Source organism: Phaenicophaeus curvirostris, chromosome 15, assembly GCF_032191515.1.
Source record: "Phaenicophaeus curvirostris isolate KB17595 chromosome 15, BPBGC_Pcur_1.0, whole genome shotgun sequence".
NCBI classification, from domain to species: Eukaryota; Metazoa; Chordata; class Aves; order Cuculiformes; family Cuculidae; genus Phaenicophaeus; species Phaenicophaeus curvirostris.
The window spans coordinates 17,574,719-17,598,483 of record NC_091406.1 but is presented as its reverse complement, the minus strand read 5'-3'; the positions used below and the strand labels follow the sequence as shown (position 1 = coordinate 17,598,483).

Below are 23,765 nucleotides of genomic sequence, written 5' to 3'. Positions count from 1 at the left end.
ACTGAAAGAAATTTCCTTCTTGATCTTGAGTCTGCAGCCTGTCTCAGTGCCAAGCACCTGCGTAAAACTGGTTTCATTCCAGAACTCCCCACAACAACCCCAGAAGAGGTGGCCAATTCACCATGCAATACAAACAGTTTGCGAAGCTCTCCAGGGAGGTAAAACCCAGCAAAGAGCTCACCATGGGGGCAGTGAGACTGGGCAGGACCAGCACTGCCCCTTCTGCTAACCAGAAATTAAGGGAACAAATGCCATATAGATGCTGGAATCTGATAGGCTCACATCAGACTTTTTCCCAGTACTAAATCTCTTCTATAACCACAGCAGGATCTATTCTGAAAAACAACTTTGCCTCTTTGTCTCTACCATTGTGTTCAAAATTCTATGTTAAGAAGTTTCACTCCTCTAAAAGAAGTCAAAAGTCCAAAGCTTTTAAGGGCCAGGAATTTTACTTCCAGATATTTCATGAAATCATTTAATATTTAAAGCAAGATGTAATTTATTCTTCCATCATGAAAACCAGGAAGACTTTGACGATCCACTTGTATTGATTTAGCAGGCAGCCACGCTATCGCTCATTCCGAAGAGCTCTTCTCACTTCTTTGTTTTTCCCCCCAACAAATGGGATTTTATGAACAAGCGTGCTCACTAAAATCGTGTACACTCTCAATCTTCCTCTTACTAGGTTGAAAAAAAAAAACCATTTTTAATTTTCTCTGATGAGACAAGTTATCTATTGTCCTAATCATCTTCATAACCTCTGCCTACATTCATTCATCTTTTTTTATTATGGTAACTAAACCGCTCCCTATTCTAAATAGAGGCATTATTAATTCTATTTTCCTGTCTTCTGCCGAAGATGAATTGCACTGTACATCTAGAATCCCACTGCTGCCGTCAGACACGCAGACGCTGCCAGCTCGTGATCACCCCACAGCTGACCAAGATGTTCACATACTCTGCTCCACTTCTGCCTCACTTCAAAAGGCAGATAAAGGCACCAGCACCTGAAGTTCTGCTAAGCCCACTCCCAGGCTCTGGATTACACTGCCCTCATTTCTCCAGTTCATGAATCCAAGCGGTTTACCACAACACTGGAAACACTCCTGAAGTCTAAAAAAAGAAATGTACATTGAGAGTTTACCTCCTTGCTGTGATTAGCACTCGTAAAAACCGCAGTCCTCCCGGGACACTAGCAGCAATAAGCCTTCCCTGGGCTATCTCATTTTTCACCATTAGCTTCTAATTTCCTCCCAGGTTTGTTTGTTTTTTTCATTTCTTTAAGAACTGCTCTGCTAAACCCGACCGAACACCAGCACCGTGACAGGGCAGAGTCTGTTATCCCCGGTCGTGCTGCCCCAGCAGCCCAGCCCTGCGGCGACCACGTGCCCACAAACAGCAGTGGGGACCAGCTAAATCCCTCTGCCCAGCTTCAGAATCCAGCTACAGCTCTCTTCTCTACCCACCATGTTTCACATACACTGCAATCAGTAACAAGGGAGGAAGAAGTGAAATGACATTAAGGTGGGAAGTTATTGCACCCCTTGGCAATGAACTCCTCCTCCTCTGTCAAAGAGGAGCAGAGCAGGGAGGTTTGGCATCATGTTTACACACAGTCTTAACACCAAGCAAGGGCCAGGAAACAAGTGAAAGGGCCATCCTGAAGGGTTTAATACAAGTTTAATTCTCTCTACAAATTCAGCTAGCAGAACATCTCAGTCTTGAGGACTGCGTACAACTCCCCCCCTCACTACTCTCACTGCTACTCACTGATGAGCCCTGACTCTCAGTTCTGAGCAGCAAGCAAGCACCAACAAGTAAAGGCTTCAAGACAAAGGGGTTTCTCTCACTGTTGTTTGTCGTTGTTAAATTAAGCCAACTCAATTAGCCCCTTACACTGCTGCCTTCTTACGTTGATCTTTCTTTGGTCTGTCAACCAGGCTCATCCAGAACTTAGAACCATTTTCAAGTAATATTTCATCACTGTGCAACTTCAGCTACAAACAAGTAATTAATGCTAATGAGTTTTCCTTTTTTTGCAGCAGCAGCCGCCACCATTAATACCAGTTGACTGGGTTTCACTGAAGCATAGAAAAGGCTCATGACTGGAAGAATGATAAATGATTTATGAGCAACAATATTTACTAGTGCATATTTTAGAGGAAGCCAGCTCCATAGGCTTTCCTTGCAGGTCTTCTCCAAGAAAGGAAAAAAAAATGAAAATGATAAAAATCAACACTAAATGTGGGGGAGGAAGCCTGAAATATTTAATCAAGGTCCTGGCATTCTGTTTCTGCTGTTTACATTTTGCATATTGGAGACACCCAGCTCTGTCGAGTCAACACTCTGTTCTTCCTCCCACAATGCTGTTTTGTACACAATGAAATATTGAAGAAGTTATTGACATCTTTCAGACTTGGTGCCGTCACATTTATAGGCAAGGAGGAGAAGTTTACTTTTTTTACTAGACTGAGTTTTAGACACTCAGACACTCTTCAAGCAATCGGGCTTTCTGCCTGTCTTCTCAGTGCCTTCACAGGACACCCAGTTTCCAGGTGTGCACAGTCCTTCTTATAACAAGAGAAGCAAGACAAGCTGAGAATCTACACAAGTGGAGAGACGCAGTCATTACCAAGAATGGCAAAAGGGGAACAGTTCTGCTTACTCTGAAAACCCACACTTTAACACACTATGAGATAAGTAGCTCTTACCTTGCTTCCGAACATCTTCCACAGCTGCTACCAGCTCCTCTTTAAGGAACTGGCTCTCTTTTGCAATTTTGTCTCCTTTCTCCAGGAAATTCTCTGTCGCCTGTTCAACTGAAGCAGCCAAGACATGGGCCTTTTTAGAACGCCCTCGCTTTTTATTGGAGGGGCCCTTGTTGCTCGTGTTCACCAGTGTTGTCACCTAAAGGCACAGATGGAGGGGAAAAGAACACAACACATGAAACACATGAGAAATTTATTAGTTTGACAGTAAGGCTGTGAACATTTTTTTTCTAGACGATATATTGCACTATTGCCAGCCCCAAAGGTTAAACTCTCAAACAAGTGGTTTTCACATTTCTTTAAACATTACCCTGCTTCTCAATTCCTTAGAGAGCATTATAAATTCAGCTAAATTGCTTAGAGATTCTTATCAGCAGCAGACCTGAAAATTTGATTTTAAGAATTGAGATCTATTTGTATTTTTGATACTGCAGTCTCAGTAACAGGCAAGATCTATCTGGCACCACATAAAAAGAACCCAAGCTGAGGATAATTAGCTCGGGAGAGCTTTCCAGGCATAAAAGACCACAAAGAAGGCTGAAGCCATCATCCGCAGCAATCTAGCAAGAGTTCTATCTTTTCAGTCCAAGCAGCACTACAGCCAATGAACTAAGGGCAGGACTTCCTAGAGCACCTTACTTCCCTAAAACAATCAAAATTAAACTCTCACAATCCTCCTGCAATCAACAAATATTTCTAAGTCCTATGTTTGAGATTGAAACTCTGCTAGGAGCTGGTCACCAGCAGCCAGGTGACCACCAGGAACTCCGGTAGCTCAGGATCAGGATCCAACCCCCTTGATCAAACAGAGACAGATGTCAAAACCCACACACAATTTTTCATTTGCTTTCCCCCCTCCCACTACTTTTTGTCAAGTCTAGGAAAATGCATGCAAAAGCTACCCAAGACAGACATTAAATTACAACACTAAAAGTATTACTACTCTGGAAAGCCCAAGGACTGCTGACAAAGGTCCTCAGAGCTGAATCCATCTTCTCAGTAGGTTGATTCAGAGGGAAAGGCAGCAGTTGGGAATATCGCTGTTGGTTAATAGGGAGCATTTGTATTAGGTAGTCTCAGTTCATCATGTACTACAAATAAAGAACAAGCTGCAACAAGGCAACTTACTCGGCTTTCCTCTGTGTTTTGCCAGTCACATCATTCATGGAATTGGGGGCTGCCAGTGCAGCCCATTGTGCTACTTGAGGAATAAGTTACAGATGCTGAACCCAGACAAAAAGGTCCTGTAAACAAGTTCGGTCAGTTAAGCGTGTTAGGTTCAGACAATTTTTCTTAAGGAAAGCCTCCACCAGTAACTTCAGCTAAAAAGTTCTACAGCAGATCATCCGACTGCCCACCTGAATGAATGCCTGGAGGAATAAACAGCAGGTACAGACAGCAGCCTGGCGATCAAAGGGCTGTTAATACTAGAAATACAACTCAATCACCACAATTTGTGCAGAGCAGGAGTTGCATGCAGTTCATACTGTCACTTCAAAAATCTCTCACTTCAGGAAAGCAATGCCAAAGAGGAGGAGGTAACTGTCTCCAGTGTCCTTTCTCTCCCAGACCTCCTAGAAAGTTCCTTCCAGGAATCTTCAGATGCCCAACACACATAGCTTACCTGTACAAGACTTACTTTCTTCATTCACCAATGCATTTCACTGGGCAATAGACACCACACAGAAATAAGCTTTGACTCACAACCCAGCACGAGGCACAGGCAGAAATTAGAAGATATAAAAGGTATCCTGAAACCATTAACAAATGCCATGAAAGCACACTTCTTGGGTGGAACTCAGGAGGGGTCAACAATCTATTTAGAAAACAAGGCTGTTCTAGACGGCTTGCAAACAGCCCCCACCACACATTTTACTGTGTACCCTGAACCTCCTTCCAAAGGAGGAGAAAAAAAGGACGTGGAAAAAAACCACTTATACAACCCTATTTCTGGCAGGCACCCATGACTCCATTGCAAGGGACTGCTGTCACTCCCAAATACCAAATCCTAAATGAAGCACAGCTCAGCCTTTTAAGGGCTCCATAAAATACGCAGCATACTGCCCAGAATCCAGGTGAGAAACAGCAGCACAGCAATGTAACATTAATGTGCATTTCTGCACTTCCAATTGAATCACTGTGTCCTACGAGGTGCTGAAGCAGCAGAGTCTGTCTAGGCTCTTGCCCGGTAACTCCATTACAATACAAATGAATAAAGAAATACTTGGATGTTTTCGTCCACCTTCAGTTTTGCAGCAGTTTTACTTCCGGAATTTTGTCTTTGGAAGTTACTTAACTGAAATAATACATCAAAACAGGTAATCATCCTTATTAAGAGGGGAGTGTTTTTACCCCCTTTTTTTTTTCCTACCTGTGTAACAAGAGGCTCAAGTAGTCTTTCAACTGCCAGTGTTCTTATCTCCAAGCTTTTGGGGTCCCATTTGAAGTTAACATTGCCTGCAGTAACAGCAGTCATTTCTGGAAGAAGAGAACTACATGAATACATGTTTTTTTATTGTTATTTGAACAGATTATAAAAATAAATTGAAGTGAAGGCTATTAAACATACAACACATCCATCCAGTGTAAGTTAAAGTTCCGCTGTCTCCAGAGATATCAGTTTTGGTTCACTTGGTGATAGTTTAAAAAGCTGCTTATTATGACAATAAGCAGATGCTATTTTCTAACCAAAACATATAGGTAAAACCAAAAACAAATAAAGCCACACCAAAACCTATTCAACAGCCACCGTAGTTTATTGGGGTGATAACAAGATCACTGGTCTATCAGTCTGGTCTGGTCTACCCCTCAGTGGTCCCAAAGCAATGACAAAGGGCCCCACAGGGATCGGTGGCACTTTATCCACGCAGCTGGAGGCGAAGCAAAGACCTCCTTCACAATTTCAGCTGCCTCCCTCTCCAGGGACAGCTGTCCTGTGCTCGCAGGCCAGCTCTGAGACACCCCCAAGGACAAGGTCTTGGGGGAGCAGAAGGGAGCACCGTGGCCTCAGCAGCACCTGGAAGCTGCCTGGGTCCTCTGCTCTACAAGCCACCACCCCAAACACTTTGCCAAACCAGAAGCCAGGCTCCAACTCAAGTCACTCAGCCTACTTGTTTGTCCAATTCACCTTTTGGAATTACAAAGGTAAAAATAGTGAGCATCAGCCTGATAAAGTCAGAAACTCCAGTCGGTTCATATTTAACAGCTTGCTTATCTACTACACTTGCCCTTCACATTTACAGAGGAGGGGAAAGCAGATTTGCATGGAGAGATCTGTTAGAAGCTGTCACTGAGCCGTTCCTTCCCGTTACAGTGTTATATCAACATCCCAACGGCAGCAAATATGATTATGGGGAAAGTTTGGTGGAACTACTAAAATAGCTCTGCTCTTGAAACCAGGAGTCTAAAAAAAAAAAAAAAATAAAGCACTACATCAGCTCACTAAATTAACACTGCGCTGCTGCACAGCACAAGGGAATAAGCAGGGCTGTCATTTCAGGAAAAAATGGGTTTAGAGTATTTACAGGTCAATATAACCAGTCCATACCACTTCAGACTTCATAGATTCCAGTTCTCCTGCTTTCGATTGTCCTCGAAATTCAAGATTAGACTAAAACCACATTTGTAACTTCTTAATTTTTTTTTAAAAAGCGAGGAAGAGAAATACCTTTCCAAAGTCTCCTTCTACCCCTTTTCCTGAGCACCTATTGTTGGAGTGGGTTTAAAGCTTATTAGCAGATATTTTTAAACCTTCCTCTGGACAGGGCACTGCCAGCACAGCATCTCAGCAGGCAGATTGCTCTGACAGCACCAGATGTCCCCGAGCTGCCAGACGAGCACGACACCCCAGGATTTTTAAGAAGCAGGAGGCAAGGCACTAATTTGGGTAAGCGAAGATGTTTACAACACATCCCAACAGCCAACCATTTTACACCAACGCTGGCAGTTAAACATGCAGAAACAGCACAGACACGGCTGCTTGTTTCCCATTGAAGAATGGAATCTCCTGGGCACTGGAGAAGCTCAGCCCAAGAGGGTGTAAAGGAAACGAGGGCTTCGCATCGCCTGGTTTTAGTCAGCAGCACCTCCACGGCAGGCGGATCCGAGATGTAATGGAAGCTTTCTCACCACGGATACCACACAATGGATGAAGTGCCCCCCACTACTAAAAACACATTGCCCTGAAAAGCCTACACGATGTCATACGCTGAAGTACAACTTTGCGAGGTGCAAAGCAGGAATATGCACCTGCATTCAGCTTTCCACTTCCACCCACGCTCCGAGTGCCTACACTGCTGGAGAGAACGAAAACTCAATAAGCTGAGAGCTTAAAAAAAAGGGAGCCTAGAAAGCGACTGCTCGGTGCTAGAACAGATAGAACATTTCTGATGGTTTCAAAAGAGAAAGCTCAACGGTGCAGACGCAGGGCCCTCGCTCCCACAGCAGAAGGCATGCCCGGCTGCTGCTCCAGGCTGTGGGAGGAGAGAGTATGGCCACCTCTTCTTCCTTGCCTGATCTCCGACACTCACTGCTATGCCCTGTGAACTCACTAACTCTCCTTCTCTCCCAGGTGCCCCCTTTTACTGGCCTCGCTGTGCTCTGGCTTGTGCCACAGTCTCGTCACCGGCACAGGGCAAGCAGTGAAATGCTCTCCATCACAGTAAGATCCTACCCTCAAGAAGGAATGGCACTGTTTTATTACCTCCTGATTAGCTCGGTATGAATGCTTCCTACGTAAGAAGCCAAGAGAAATATGCTGAAAGCCTTAGTGATTTCTGAGAAACATATGCAGGGCTCTGTAAAGTCCATAAGGTCTCTGGGTAAAAGCTGTTTCTATATATTTAATACTACTGTGTCTCTCGCTGAAACAAAGCACAGAATGAGGTAACCCTGAGACGATGCATTAATTGTATCCGTAGAACAATGAAGGCAATTCATCTGAAAACACATCAGTACAGTAGCTCACAAACTGGCCAAAAGCAATGGTCTCTAAAACTGCCAAGTATGAACTGGACCTAAAGAGCACAGGTTGATACCAACCACCTTGCCTGGCAGCAATGGCCTGGCCATCATTTGTACATTGCAACAAATACCTTTACTCAATCACATACTGGTGAAGAACACAGGCTAGAACATGCATCCATCAGCGGATGAGGGGCAGATGACCACTGCCAGGGCCATGTTAAGGCAAAGCTGCACTCTTGCCATGAAAACACTCCAATCCTCTGGAACCCACCTTGCCCCAGCAACTCTTGCCCCCCTTGCTCAAGCTCCTGCCTCATTTTGCTGAAAAGAGACCTTATCACTGTCTACAACTCCCTGAAAGAAGGTTGTAGCGAGGTGGGTGTTGGTCTCATCTCCCAGATGACAGGCAAGAGGATGATAGAAAATGGCCTTAAGTTGCGCCAGAGGAGGTTTGGATTAGACAATCAGGAAAAACTTCTTCACTGAAAGGCTTCTCAGGCACTGGCAGAGGCTGCCCAGGGAGGTGGTAGAGTCACCATCCCTGGAGGTGTCTAAAAGATGGGTAGATGAAGTGCTCAGGGACATAGTTCAGTAGTGGACAGGTACAGTTGGACTTTATGATCTCAAAAAACCAAACAATTCTATGATTCAAACACAGAAACAGGTAGCAAACCAAATCAAAGGACAGGGCAGTGTTTAATTGTTGGCTCTTGGAAAGCACCCGATTCCCAGGACAACTGCAACATCTCCTGAAGGAGGAGGACAATCTCTGGAAAGCAGTCCTGACCGCAGGCCAGCGTATCCCTAGTTCTGGACAGCTGGGATGGCCCAGCTGATACAGAACAGGTTCTTCAGGCCACAGACCTGCTGTGCTCAGGACATGCAGCAACACATGCACTCAAAGAAGGAAAGACCACACAGCGGAAGAGAACAAGCAATGCTGAATCTGAAGTGATGAAATATATAGAAAGACACCACCGCACAAGGATTTGCGTTGCCCAGCCTGTGGTTTCATAAGCAGCAGGAAAGCTGCTTAAAAAACAACATTTACCCTCCCACACCTCTCTAGGAACTCATTCCTGTCTTCACATCCCACCCCCTCTGCACTGGCACAGCCTTCCCCATGGCTGAGCGATTAACCAGATGGGGAAGAAATGCTTTGGCTGGGGGGGGAAGAGATCCATTTTTGCAGGGTGGGCTGAGATTTCCATCTGGTTCACTGTGCCACCACAGATACTGCTGCAAGGAGAACTGGTGATAGCGAGCGGAGAGGGTTACATCAGCTGGCACCATTGGCAAAACCCTTCAAGAGGAAACACAGGGCAAAGTTGGACATCACAGCTGAGTTGAACCAGGTACCACAGAAAACAGCATCAAGCAGAGCTGCTGCAGAGCAGGAATGTCCTCCCAGCACTTCTAATGCTCACACATATCAAGCCCCCACCTTAAACTATGCCCACAGCCCAGCATGTTAACCGTTAACCCTTCTGTTTATTACACTGGTGCTCATTATCATCTCAGATAGTTCAAGATTATTGCAATCATACCCTATTGAGGTTTAGTGTGCTTGCAAGGGCACAAGGGTGGGGAAAGAACAGGAGTTTAAAGAAGCCACTTCCAGATTTCCCTGTTGCTTCCAGCCAGTCAGAGCCATCACAGGACAACTTGCCCCTCGCTTAATACAAAGAATCAAGATCTTGGCCACAGCTAAAGCTTAAGTAGAGGCTTCCATGACACCTCACACGAAGCAAACCTGACACAGCCCCATTGCTTCCCTCCCTGCCACACCCCTGAGGCAGCTAAAAAGATCTCAAAGAAAGCCATAACCCCTACCTCGCCAGCTTACTGACCTGAAGGAGGAGGTGGAGCTGCGCAGGGACGAGGACTGAGCTGCAGCAGCCCCAAGATCAGCCCTGCCCCTGAACTGTATCCCTGGGCAGCCCCCAGTGCTCCAGAGAGCTGAAGGCACAGACCTGAGCAGGTGAAACTGTTCAAGGCGACAGGCATACAGTCTTCTTTCCAAAAGCCACAATAAAGTTCATAGTGTTTTTAAAAACTAGTAATTCAAGGTTTTAAGAATAATTTCAGATATCTGCTTCCAGAATACCAGCCTGCAAATCATTTCCAGCCTTCGGCAAGACTTGGAAGACAGCTCTGTGGCTTCTCCCTGAAGGCAGCCCATGCTTCTCCAACAGCCAGCTCTGCACACCAACAGCATCACGGGAAGGCCTAGAGCTCATGGACCTGTTTTTCCAGGTCACTCTCCCACGCGCACCCAAAGGCGGTGCTGCCTGTATCTCAGGCACTATGCCCTGAGCTGGTGCCTTCAACCTGCTCCATACCAGGAGATCCTGCAGCCTCCCCACCTCCAAACCACAGCATATTTCTTTGTTACAAGCAGAAGAGCTTATTGCCCATCTCTTGTGCTGCAGCTGAAGTCCCACCACCTTGTGCTACCTGAAGAGTCCTTTACATGCCATCCCCTATCAGTCTTCAAACTCTAATGATCCTGACAGGCTGCTTTCTAAACGCTCTTAACCACATTCAGAGTTTTCTTTTGGTTTCTCCCAGGGCAGACGGTATTCAAACAGTGGGCTCGCCAGCACAGCGGGGGCTAACCTGGCCAAGCACAATAGACCGCACGCTGAATGCAAGTATTATGCTACCCAAAAAACCGAACAAAAGAGTACAGTACAAGAACATTTTATACCTGGGAGGACATTCTCCATTTTAATGCCATTTCTGCTATCCACCTACTTGTTCCCATTCTGTGCAGCCAATTGTGTCCAGGCACAGCAATATGTACTTGATTGCATTATTTTGCAGCTTATTTCTTTCTCTCATATTTCTTTAAGTAGTCACAGTCATTTTGAATGATAATCCTGTCCTCCACCACACTTGCAGACTGCCTCTGCATATTCTGTGCAATGTAATGAGAATAGCCCTTATTCCATCACCCAAGTCACGAGCATGGAACATGGTGGGATCCACAACACAGTGACCCAGACACAAAGTAAACCAGCTTCCCTGTTCCCAAGGGAATCCTTCTGGCTTTGTTTGGTTTGTTATCTCAGTACCTAACCCATCTGACAAGCAGCAGGGACCCTCTACCCCTGCTGAAGGTGGAGGGCAAGGTAGAGCAAATCAAGATCTGTGAGAGCTGGATAGCGAACACACCGTTAACACACATCTCATGAACACATTTGGTTTGAAAAAGGTTAAGGCACACTTCATATTAAACCCAGCTCGCATGCAGGGATTACATCTTGCCCCATTACCAGTTCAAATCCATTTCCCATATAACTTAGTATCCAGAAAAAGAGAAGTGCTTCATTCTTTCCTCTTTCCCTTCAGTCCCCAAGTGGATATATCCTGTTCCAGATAAAGGATCACTCCTCTCAGCAGCTGAAGAGCTGCTAGTCAAGGAGGTTTGGTATCGTGATGTTTCTCAAGGAGGATTTCAGCAGGTTTGATTTAAGCTGGTTTTATTTAACAGGAAGTAAACAACTAGAAACAAAGTCATTCCTTCCAACAATCTTCAACCTTAAATTTCATCTGCTCAGCTACCAAAACTTCTCCTCCACCACAAATGCCATGAAGGTACAATCTCCCTAGAAATCCTTACTATTAATTTGGAAGATTAATACAAACTCAGACATTGCACTGACAATATTCTTTGATTAGCAAAACAGTTCTGTCATTTCAGTCTACTCAACTTTGCTACACATTCTTTCCAGACTGCAGTAACCAGCCAAGTACAAAGCAGTAATTCCGGTTCAGATAAACCTGTTTCTCACCAGCACATTTCCAGATCCAGCCCTCGCAATCTATTTTCATGGTGTTTTTTTTCCCTCTCTGTTGCTCTTCAGGAGGAAGAAATCCCTCACCAGAAAGTCTTGCAGCATCAGAAACTAAGAAACACTTCTCCAATTCTCCAGTTGTTCTGCAAATCTTTAGACCTTGCTGCTGAGCTGAGAGAAGCAACCCAACCCGGTGCCCCTGCAAAAATCAATGACATTTATAACTCCTTCGCTGTTATCTCCTGCCTGCTGTCTGGTTATGGAAGCCAGCAGCGTGCCATGGACAGCCTGTCACCTTTTCCCCACCCTACACCACGAGCCATCACACGAACGCAGGCATGGAGCACATCACCAGGTTCAGACACAACACACCTGCCAAACCTGTGCACGCTATCTCCTGACAGCTTCCCAACCGCTACAGTACTGCAGATTCAAGTAACTCATTTCATTCTAAAACCGGGGAAGCACTGCCTAACAACAGGCTTTCATGCCTTAGTTTTGGTCTAGCCATCATTAAGGGGATGGAGGGCACACTCTGTGTGAGCAGCTTTGGTGTGGTGTTCCTAGGACCACAGCAGTGATCTCACAACTACAAATAAACCAGTTTTGGAGTCACTAGTGCTACCAACAGCCCTTTGCCTTCAGTTACTTGTATTTTTGCCAGGATTGCTTTGCCACAAAGGAGCTAGAAAGGAGGTGCTTGGCAAAGCAATTCACAGCAAGCACAGGCAGCCAGTGGCTTGCTTACACCACCACTGACATCCTAACAGGATGCCAAAGCAAGAACACTCATGCTTACACCCACTTAACTGTCCAGAGGGACATCCCAGTATGCCCCAACAAGCGCCCAATTTATTTCTGCAGTTTCCAGTTTCCAAAACCTGGGCAGGATTCCAACTACCTGTTTTCGGAAAAAAAAAAATCACATGCTCTTCCTTAAAAAAGGATGAACAAACAAGTAAATAAATACATAAATAAATGTGTCTGAGGAGTGAGCTCTTAGTGCTAACAATAAACCCAGTCACTCAGCCTTCACACCAGCACTGGTGCATTTTATGCTGAAGACTTGCAATACTATCACAGCTTCCAACACCAGAACAAGCCACCACTCAATGTCTCACTGCTCTACCCCAGCTGTGTGCTCTCTGGATCGGGGGATTGTGACATCCCGGCCACACAGAAGGGCCACGCACTTGCTTTCTAAGCAAAAAGCAACAACTTTCAACTAACTCATCTCTGCAGCAACAGTAACTTTGAACTCCACAGCCTTTTGAATCCCACACTATGCTAGCACAGGTTCCAATCACCAGCCCTAAGTCAGCAATGAACGCAAGAAGGGGCAACCTTCTAACAAATTAATTTTTGCCACAAGTATTGCTCAAATAAGGGAAAGTTTGTTATAAATTAGCCTACTTTATCAGTTGGCACAAGAATCTGCCAGTGCTGCAAAATTAGTTCTTGCTTAGCTTGCAGAAACCCACTGATGGTTGGCAATAAAAGGAAAAGAAAACCTGGGTATTTTTGTTCTGATCTTCTTCAGCACTCGATTTGGAATAAAAAGTGCCGTTTAAGCTATACAGTTAGAAATAACCAGAATCTGACCTCACTCAAACCACATTTTCATAGAAACACAGAATAGTTAGGGTTGGAAGGGACCTCAAAGCCCATCCAGTTCCAACCCCTCCATGATGGGCAAGGACACCTCGCACTGGATCAGGTTCCTCCAAGGTCCATCCAACCAGGCCTTGAACACCTCCAGGGATGGGGCAGCCACCACTTCTCTGGGTGGCCTGGGCCAGGGCCTCCCCACTGTCATGGTGAAGAAATTCCTCCTCTAAATCTGCCCCTCTCCAGTTTATATCTCTTCCCCCTTGTCCTACCACCACAAGCCTTCATGAATAGTCCCTCTTCAGCTCTCCTGTAGGCTCCTTTCAGTTACTGGAAGGTCACTATAAGGTCTCCTCAGAGCCTTCTCCAGGCTGGACAACCCCAACGCTCCCAGCTTGTCCTCCTATGGCAGGTGCTTCAGCCCTATTTTGATACGCTGTTATAAAATACCCCTCAGTGCTTTCAGCTGGCCACATCTTCTAAATCTAAACCTTCATTAACAGTTTTAGAACAGTCAGAAACACACAAATACTGGAGTTGTTTGAGCCAGCATGATGTTGTAGAAAAACGAGACTCTTATAATTAGAGGTTTGATAAGAGACAATTTGCTTAAACATGGAGGACATGGACAGTCTTGTATTAACAGAGACTAAACACCATAGGCTTTTCTCAGTCCTGCAACTAAAGACTATGCAACAAAAATTCATAGCCTTACAAGAGTGAAAAGACTTTTCCATAGTATTCACCATTTGCAAAAGCTACTAAAAGCAACGGATCCACTGAGGCAAAGGAGTATGGGTGCATAAAGATTCTTGAAAGTGTTTTCTCCAGTCTCTAGAAAAAGTCATTTAGAATTCCTTTTCAGTCCTTCCTTCGATTCAGGAACACTGTCAAATTACAAACCAATTATTTTTTATAGAACAAAGAAATAAAGTGATAAGGCCTAGAATTTCCCCTCGTGCTCCTGGCAACCTCCAACAACATCTCTTGGTTATGAACAATGAATTTGTTTCACAGGAAGAACCGCACCATCATTGCACGCCCCTAGACAACCCTCAACTTGCAGCTCCACTAACACATGCTGCAAGCTAAGGGGAAAAAAAATCCACAAAAAACAAACCCCATGAAGAAGAGCAAACATGAACATAATGCACAAGCTGCTTGGATGAGCTAAACATCTTCCAAATGCCTGCAACCACCTGGAAGAACAGGTAAAATGGGGTGCTCCAACACACACAGAGACCATCCCCTGCAAGAAGGCTGCAGGCATCGAGAACACACAGGGCACTGGCTGATGAGAACCTTGCAGCTTCTCCAGGAAAGCATAGGAAAGGATAACACACTGGTATGGTTAACTTTTGGATGCTTAACAGTCACCTGTAAAGTAATAACTACCCCCTGTCAAGTACAAACTTGCTAAGCATGCACAGCAGTGCATGAGAATCAGCGGTAACTACGATCTGCCTGGACAGGAATCCTTCCCAGTCACTGTGTTACCACACGGATGACCAAATAAAGCAACTTTTGTTTAAAAAAACAAAACATACCCCACAAGTGTCACTGACCCACCCACATTTCATAAAACCAACAGGAAAGAACCAGAAGGTTCCAGGGGAAAGAGTCATTCCTTGGCTAGTCTCACTGGAAAAAATGGATTTTGAACTAATAAAATAGCCATTTACTGAGTGGAAACCAACTCCTATCTGATTAACAACACATTTGCTCTTCCCACCCCCTTCTCCTTACTCCCAGGAACAGGAAACAAAACAAAACTCCCGAATAAAAGACAGATGAGCAAAGAAATCCTACTCAACTGGCTCTGCACCAGCACTTTCCTCTGGTTCTGCTGAACACCACGTCTTTCACCGATATCCATTGACTTTCCCCTAGGCCCATTATAATATTCTGTCAAACATAATCAGATCACCTTAACCAATTCCTGCAAACTAAGTAAAATGGCTTAAAACACCTGATGCAAGAGTACTGATGCATACAGACCAGAAATTAACTTATTTTCCTTGTGGCTATAAGCTTTTAACCCCACACAACTTATTTGCATTATTCCGTTCAGCTACAAATAAACCTTACAGCTTTTTTTTATTTTTGTCAGTGTTTATTGTACCTTATGTCATTATTTTTTCTCTCTAAACCCAGCTAGGAGAGGGGAAAGACACCAACTACACACACAGCCATAGAGTGCCCTGTACCAGTGCAAAATAAGAGCAGTGTGATAGAGGACTCCACCAGCCGTGGAGTAACAAATATGGAATATGCTCACTTTGCTAAAAGCCTTCCCCAAATCTCTGCTTTCACAATGCATACGAATCATAGAATAACAAAACAGTTTGGGTTGGAGGGCACCTCAAAGCCCATCCAGTTCCAACCCCCCTGCCATGGGCAGGGACACCTCCCACTGGATCAGGCTGCCCAAGATCCATCCAACCTGGCCTTGAACACCTCCAGGGATGGGACAGACAACTTCCCTGGGCAACCTGGGCCAAGGCCTCACCACTCTCATTGTGAGGAAATTCTTCCTTATGTCATTCCTTAATGTTTGTCAGGAAACACATTTCCAGCTGTAACGGCAGTGGTTTGTAATTAAACACATCTTCCAAGTGGTGGAGGTGGTTGTAACTACAGAGCCATACTTCGTATAGAATTCTAAGCCACTCCAGAGCTTTTCACAAGCCAAGCCAGATCCCTGCTTTTTACTCTCTTGAAAAACTCATCTTTCATTTCAGTTGTATCTTGTACGGGCACCAGCCACGAGAGCCACTAGATGAATCTGCAGAGCAGAAGTCATCCCAGGCTCAAATTCCTGGCTTGGGAAGCTCCTGCACTGCAGGAGCTTGGCACAGCACCTTTGGGAAGCGATGCTACTCAACCACCCTTTTCTCATTTATTACTCGTTTTATTGCTTCCCTGTTGCTTTTGCTTTTAAGTATGGCCATATACACTGCCACCACACAAGAAAAAGGTGGGTGGATGATACAGGGAAGGGAAATCAAGTGGTTATGTGGGGTCAATAAAAAGAAAGGTGTCAAGGGTCAAAAGTTATGACCAGGGAACCAGAGCAGGACACCAGACACCACCCAAGAGCATCCAGCACTCCTCAAAGAAGCCAGAGAACACTGCTCAGCAGCGTGACGAGCAGTGGGAATGGAACTGACTCCCAGAATTCCTACCTTCTTTCCTCCTTCTGTTGTTAACAGCCAGCTTGGCCAAGGCCAGGTGAAGGAATTGTAATTTGTGGCCTCAGACAAGGGCTAGGCAAATAATAAGTTGATGGGAGCAGAATCACCAAAACCTTACGATGAGGGTCATGGTGACAGCACACCCGGCTACATGGACCTCTCAGCTGGAGTAATCAGATCGCATCAAGTCCTCTGCACAGTTCATTGTTCAACTTCTCATTCTTTCAATGAATAAATAATTTAAGATGCTTAAGACTGAAACATTTGAACATCAGGTTCTAATCAAAATGAACTACATGGTAAATTGCACGTGAGGTTTATGCCACCTGTATGCACATCCACAGTCCATCCTGAATTATCTGAGATCTCGAGAGCTCTTCAACATCAAACAGCGAGACTCACTAGATCTTTAAGTCATGCTAAAGGAAATTAGTTTTACAAGCATACATTACAAGGACATACCTGCAAGAAAGCTGATAAAGAACAGGCAGCTTGTACATCTTTATTACCTGCATTTACAGAGAGGAACACCCACTCGCACCTTCCTGCTTCCCAGCACAACACCAGCTCTGTCCTCAGCTATTCAACAAAGCTGTTCCTGAATTTGTTATCCTAGTACATTAAAAAAAACTATTTACCCATCTATAGCTTCAGCTGCAGAACTCAAGAGCACTTTGCAAAGATGAATGCTGACCTGCTTGGTGTTACGCAGGTTAAACACCATTTTATAGACGTACAGCTCAGCCTTGTTTACATGAAAACTTGAACTGACCCTTTTGGCTCTGTAAAGCTGCATTGCTAGCGCAGCCCTTGTGCAGACCAGTTATTTAAGTGGATCTTCTATGCTCAGTGTGTATCACCCAGAAAAAACATAATCAAGAATCTCCCCGTCAGATCTGCATAGAAACCACTGATAAAAGTATCCGGAATAAAACAGAATGAAAACTCCCTGAACCCATGGGGAAGTGGGAAAGGCAGTGGAAGGGGGAGGGGGGGTAAAAAACCACACACGCCATCAAGGCCACAAGTTCCTGACGGCATTGATTCTTATTGACTTCTTATTAACCGAAAAGCAGGAAATTCAGTATTTAGCTAAATGCCCTCTCAATCTTGTGCTGAACAACAGCGAGGACAGAAGCGTCTGGCCTACGCTCTCCTCATTTCCTTCAGTTAAACTCCAGGAAAAGAGAAATGTAAAAATCCTTTTCTCTTATTCCTTCATCAGCTATCCACAAGCTCACTGGGTTCGGTCTCTCAAAGCTGGTGAAGGCTGCTCCAGAACATGTGCTAATGGGCCGACAGTCTCTTCCACCCCAACTTCCACTATCATGATCTCACTTGCTCCCTGACATCAGCTCCACAGAAATTCCTCTGCAGTACAGTCATGCACATACCCGCTCCATGACAGGGCACAGACAGCTCAGAAATCTGGGTGTTGGCTGGCAAAAAGACACACCACCAGCTAACGTTGTGTCCCATTATCAGCAGCGAAAACCTACCTGCCGTAGAGCTGCGGGTTGGTTCCTTCGCTTATTCACTCTCAAGTCCCTCACTGCCTTGGAAACACTATGGGAGTTTCACTCGCTCTTGGATTGTAACGTACATCGACTCTCCTCCCTCCTTGTGCCATTCCATGTATTAAGAGACTGGGGAAGTGACAGACACCCAGCTTGGTTTTGTGTTCTCAGTACTGTTCCACTCACTGCCTTGGTAACTGTTACCTCTTAGCTACAGCTGGCCTCAAATTTGCTTTTTCCATTCTTAGATGCCTGAGCTTAAAGCCTTTCAAAAGAGATTCACCTGTCTCCAATCCCTTAATCACAGCACTGCCTTGTAAATCAGAAAAATTAAAACAGAAGGAGTGGCAATACAGCAGGGGAGAATTGCCCTTTGCAAACTGTGTTGCTTTAGATCTGTGCATTTAATAATTTCTATCAAATTATAAAGCATGGGCAAAACAATTCCTCCTCTCCAATTCCACCAAAGCTATTTATAAAGGCATATCAAAGGATTAGCATAGTACATCTGGGATTAACGCACAAAAATATGTAATCATGTTTATAGAAAAGGTAGCTGGCTCTTTAAATAGAAAAAAAAAAAAGAGTCAGGGAATCATATAATCATAGAATGGTTTGGAATTACAGAGGAGGAATTATGAATGAAGTTTGAGTATCAGATCTGCCAACAGAAGAGTCTACGCTCACCCACCACACACCAGAAACCAGGGTGAACACCCATCCTGACAGGAGGATAACATGTCTCAGCCATGCGAGGAGACAGATCCCATTTACAGCTGCAGCGACTGCATTCCTCCTGCCATTCCTTTCCCTCGATAAGTCCATGTGCACCCAGCTCTGCTTTGCAGCACAGCAGGTCACTCTTGGCACCCGCCTTTTTAGCGTAGCTCCTCCAGTAAGGGAGCCAGGATACAACGTTGTAAGCTCTATTTTAAGTCTCATATGCTGGATTAAAATAGTATGGAGTTAAAAGTAGTAATTATCAAACATCTGCACTTTCTCTAAAGCTGCAAGGCTGTATAACCAACGCACAAGCTATAAAATGACTGAATAGAGCTATTCCAAACCAGCTATAAAACTAAATCAGGGTGAATTCCCAGAGTAGTAAAGGATCCAAACCTTCAAGGTCATATACATTAAAGTTCCGCAGCGCAGGAATAGAGTCATTTCCAGTTCAGGCACAACAGCAGAGAACAACAGGCCTTCATCATCATGCTGGATGACTGTCTCAGTATGGCACTGTCCTAACGAAATGATACTCAGTACTCTTTCACTGACCCTATTTCCATCAGTGTCCAGCAGAGCCGAGCGATGCCAAAAAGACTGAACACAGCTGTCCGTTCACAGAAACACCACGGCCACGGAGGTGTTCACTCCAGACCGGTCTCACCAGCCACCTGTGACGAGCAGACTGGTTTTGCTGCCAAGTATTTTTATGAGCTGAACTAATTCTTTGCATAGAAAAGGTAATTTAGAAATCAAACAGTGGATATAACGTCAAGGCAGGGCTGAAGTCCCACTAAAGTGTATTTCAGCTCAAATATTTCTACTAACATGGACTCCTCTGCGTGATTGGTTTCTTGATCTTACAGCTGCAGAAGGAAGATATTCATGCTGCTGAAAAACCCAAATTACTCCTCTATGCCATCTTTCAGCTAACTTTATCAGACCAGTGGAAGCCCCGTGAAGAAGCTGCACCCTCACGCCTGTATACCACACACCAGCACAGAAACGTCAAAGCTTGAAAATGTATCGTGAGGTAAATATTTACACTGGTATTTCAAATCATCAGTTTGGGCACGGGATTTCTAATCTCTGCCCGCTGTGCTCCCCTCTGCCACCTCACGTAAACTTTTAATCTCTGATGCAGAAGCCTATTATTAGAGCCAGCTGAAAAAAAAGAAACAAAGAGGGAAGGCACATTGTTTATTATGGAAAAGGTTAGGACAAAGCCTTTTTAAAACAAAACCTAATAAGCCCTTATCTGTTCCTCCTGAGCAAAGTCAAAAAAACATTTCCTTGATGTTCTAAAAACTCTTTCTCTGTAAATAAAAACGTCAGTGACTCAACACATAATCACGCCCTTTTTAAACAAAAACTTTCAATCTGGCAGGAGAAAAAAGTCCCACTGAACACTTAGCACCCCAAGACAGACCTAAAAGACCACAAATACAGTTAAGTGAACTGAGATTTCACCTGAAAGACCACAAATATTGTGAAGTAAGGTGGGCCTTCAACTCCACTTTAACACAAACCTGCCTGCAAACCAACTCAGGAGCTGAATGAAACCAAACCAAACCACACCATAACCTTTAGCTGGGCTTCAAAGTGCTGGAGGCCTTGTATCCAGCAGGACCCAAGAGGTGTGTCAGCACAGCAGTGCAGCTAACAGAGTCTCTCCCATCTCGTCCCCTTCCCCACCCACTGGGCAGGAAAAACGCAGGAAACTAGTAACTCAAGCACCAAGAATACCTTCCACACAACCCAGTCCTCAAAACAAAAGACAAACGAAAAAAAAGGGGGTGGGGAGGGAGGGTGAAGCGCTCCCAGACTCGTTCAGTACAAATAACCCAGACATGCCTCCAGCCATAACTGGGAAAGCTGGAAATGGGACACGGGCGAGGACAACTCAGACCCCAGACAGGGGAGGGAGCGATGGATCGATTGCCCTTGCCAACAGCCACCACCTTGCAGGGCAGACAGGCACGGAAGCCCATCTCAATCACATCCAATTCTTCACAAAAAGCGAGCATGCCACACACCTTCCTGGAAGCTTTCAGTTGGAAACATCTCACACAGCTTGAACCGGTGTGAGCACAGGGTGAGAGAGTTCGGGTTGTTCAGCCTGGAGAAGAGAAGGCTGCGGGGAGACCTCAGAGGAGCTTCCAGTACTGAAAGGGGCTCCAGGAAAGCTGTGGAGGGGCTCTAGGTCAGGGAGGGCAGGGATACAATCATAGAACAGTTTGGGTTGGAAGGGACCTTAAAACCCATCCAGTTGCACCCCCTGCCATAGGCAGGGACACCTCCCACTGGATCAGGTTGCTCGGAAGTCCCATCCAGCCTGGCCTGAATAGGATGAGGCAGAGTGGCTTTCAGCTGAAAGAGGAGAGACTGAGATGAGATACCAGGAAATGTTTTGCTGTGAGAGTGGAGAGGCCCTGGCCCAGGTTGCCCAGAGCAGTGGTGGCTGCCCCATCCCTGGAGGGGTTCAAGGCCAGGCTGGATGGGGCTTGGAGCAACAGGATCCAGTGGCGAGTGTCTCTTTCCATGGCAGAGGGTGGGACTGGATGGGCTTTGAGGTCCCTTCCAACCCAAACCCTTCCATGATGGTTATTCTCCCTCCCAAGGGATAAGGAGGTGGTTTCACCCTCTCACAGCGTGTCTAGATCAAGAGGCTGGCCTGTTTCTATGCTTCACAACTGAGGATATTGACTACTGGAATATTTTGGGACGGCAAATACTGTAAAGCAAGCAGGGCTTTCACCTCCATTTAAACACAAAAATGCCTACAAACCAACTCAGGAGCTGAAAGAAACCAAACCAAACCACACCATAACCTTTAGGTGGGGGTTTTAAGGTCCCTCTCACCCCAACCCCCTGGGCAGCCCGACCCAGCGGGATGCCCCAGCCCCTGGCAGGGGGGTCGGAACTGGATGATCTTTAGGATCCCTTCCAACCCAAACTAATCTATGACTCTAGGGACGAAAGGCAGCTGATCCCAAGCGCCCAGGGCCCCCCCCGGGGCGCCCCCGAGGGGCTCAGGCTCCCGCCCCCCCCCCCCCCCCGTGGCTCAACCTCCTCGCTCTCTCCCAACTTTTTGCTCGCGATAAGTAGCAGCAAACTTCTCAGCAGCGAGAACGGGGAGAGCCGGGAGGAGGCAGAGGGCTTGGGGGGGGGGGGGGTGTCCCGTGTCCCCCCCGGCCCAACACGGACGGCAGCATCGCCTGCCGGGGGGGGGGGAGCCTCCCCGCCTCGAAACTTCCAAAAAAAGCAACGCAAACCAGCATTTCTCGACTTAAAAACGCACACGCTGAGCCGCCGCCCGCCCTCCCCCACCTCCTCCCGGCCCCGCGCGGCCTGCCCCGCTCCTCCCGCGCTTCCTCGGCTCTAAAGTTTGCTGACCGCCCCCTCCCCAGCGCGAACCCCCCGCGCGAACCCCCCGCGTTACCGGGCGCGGGGTCTCTGGGCTCCGCGCGGTCCCGGTCGCTTTTGTCTCTTCCCCCCGTCCCGCAGCCCCGCCGGCTCTTCCGGGCACCTCCCTCCCCCCCCCGCCCCGGCCCAGCACCGCCGCTGTTCCCGGCACCGCCCGCCGCGCCGCCCCCGCCACCCCCCGGCCCCGCCCGGGCAGGTGAGAGCGGGCGGGCGGCCCCTGGGGGAGGGGGCGGCTCGGAGGGGTCACAGAATCATAGAATCACCTGCTTGGAAGAGACCCACCGGATCATCGAGTCCAACCATTCCTATCAAACACTAACCCATGTCCCTCAGCACCTCGTCCACCCGTCCCTTAAACCCCTCCAGGGCAGGGGACTCAACCCCCTCCCTGGGCAGCCTCTGCCAGTGCCCAATGACCCTTTCTGTAAAGAATTTTTTCCTAATGTCCAGCCTAAACCTCCCCTGGAGGAGCTTGAGGCCATTCCCTCTCGTCCTGTCCCCTGTCACTTGGGAGAAGAGGCCAGCTCCCTCCTCTCCACAACCTCCTTTCAGGGAGTTGTAGAGAGCAATGAGGTCTCCCCTCAGCCTCCTCTTCTCCAGGCTAAACACCCCCAGCTCTCTCAGCCATTCCTCATAAGGCCTGTTCTCCAGCCCCCTCACCAGCTTCGTTGCTCTTCTCTGGACTCGCTCCAGAGCCTCAACATCCTTCTTGTGGTGAGGGGCCCAGAACTGAACACAGGATTCGAGGAGCGGTCTCACCAGTGCCGAGTCCAGAGGGAGAAGAACCTCCCTGGACGTGCTGGTCACGCCGTGTCTGATCCAAGCCAAGATGCCATTGGCCTTCTTGGCCACCTGGGCCACTGCTGGCTCATGTTCAGTCGCTGTCAACCAACACCCCCAGGTCCCTCTCCTCCAGGCAGCTTTCCAGCCAGGTTTCTCCTAGTCTGTAGCTGCTCAGGGTTGTTGTGCCCCAAGTGCAGGACCCGGCATTTGGCCTTGTTAAACCTCATGCCATTGGACTCTGCCCAGCAGTCCAGCCTGTTCAGATCCCTTTGGAGCCTCCCGACCCTCCAGCAGATCCACACTTCCACCCAGCTTAGTGTCATCCGCAAACTTGCTAAGGGTGCACTCAATGCCTTCATCCAGGTCATTGATAAAGACATTACTCCAGGACAGGGAGGGCAGTCTGCCCCTCAGTTCCTCTCTTGTGCAGAGTAGCATGTCCAGTTCTGGAATCCTCAGCATAAGAAGGAGATGGAGCTGTTGGGATAGGCCCCAAGGATGATCTGAGGGCTGGAACACCTCTGCTATGGAAACAGGCTGAGAGAGTTGGGGTTGTTCAGCCTGGAGAAGAGAAGACTCCAAGGAGACCTTAGAGCGACCCTCCAGTGCCTGGAGGGGCTACAAGAAACCTAGGAGGGACTGTTCACAAAGGCTTGGAGTGATATGATGAGGGGCAGTGGGTATAAACTGGAGAGGGGCAGATTTAGACTAGACATAAGGAAAGAATTTCTTCACAATGAGAGTGATGAGGCACTGGAACAGGTCACCCAGGGAAGCTGTGGCTGCCCCATCCCTGGAGGTGTTCAAGGCCAGGTTGGATGGGCCTTGAGCAGCCTAATCTAGTGGGAAGTGTCCCAGCCTATCATAGAGAGGCTGGAACTGAATGATCTTTAAGGTTCCTTCCAACCCAAACTATTCTATGATTCTATGAACTCTCCCACCCTGTGCTCACACCAGTTCAAACCCTGTGAGATCTTT

At 46.7% G+C, this 23,765-nt stretch overlaps 1 protein-coding gene across 1 annotated transcript in view; it reads right to left on the bottom strand.

Moving 5' to 3' along the window:
* Window positions 1-22,100, bottom strand: part of CTNNA1 (catenin alpha 1) — a 125,508-nt gene extending 103,408 nt beyond the window's left edge. Inside the window, exons 1-3 of the mRNA XM_069869624.1 lie at window positions 22,021-22,100; window positions 5,140-5,246; window positions 2,712-2,907 (exon numbers count right to left, since the gene is read on the bottom strand). Coding sequence (XP_069725725.1) covers window positions 2,712-2,907; window positions 5,140-5,244 — 301 coding nt within the window. The 5' untranslated portion in view covers window positions 5,245-5,246; window positions 22,021-22,100. The remainder of the gene's footprint in view (window positions 1-2,711; window positions 2,908-5,139; window positions 5,247-22,020) is intronic.
* Window positions 22,101-23,765: the final 1,665 nt, after the last annotated feature.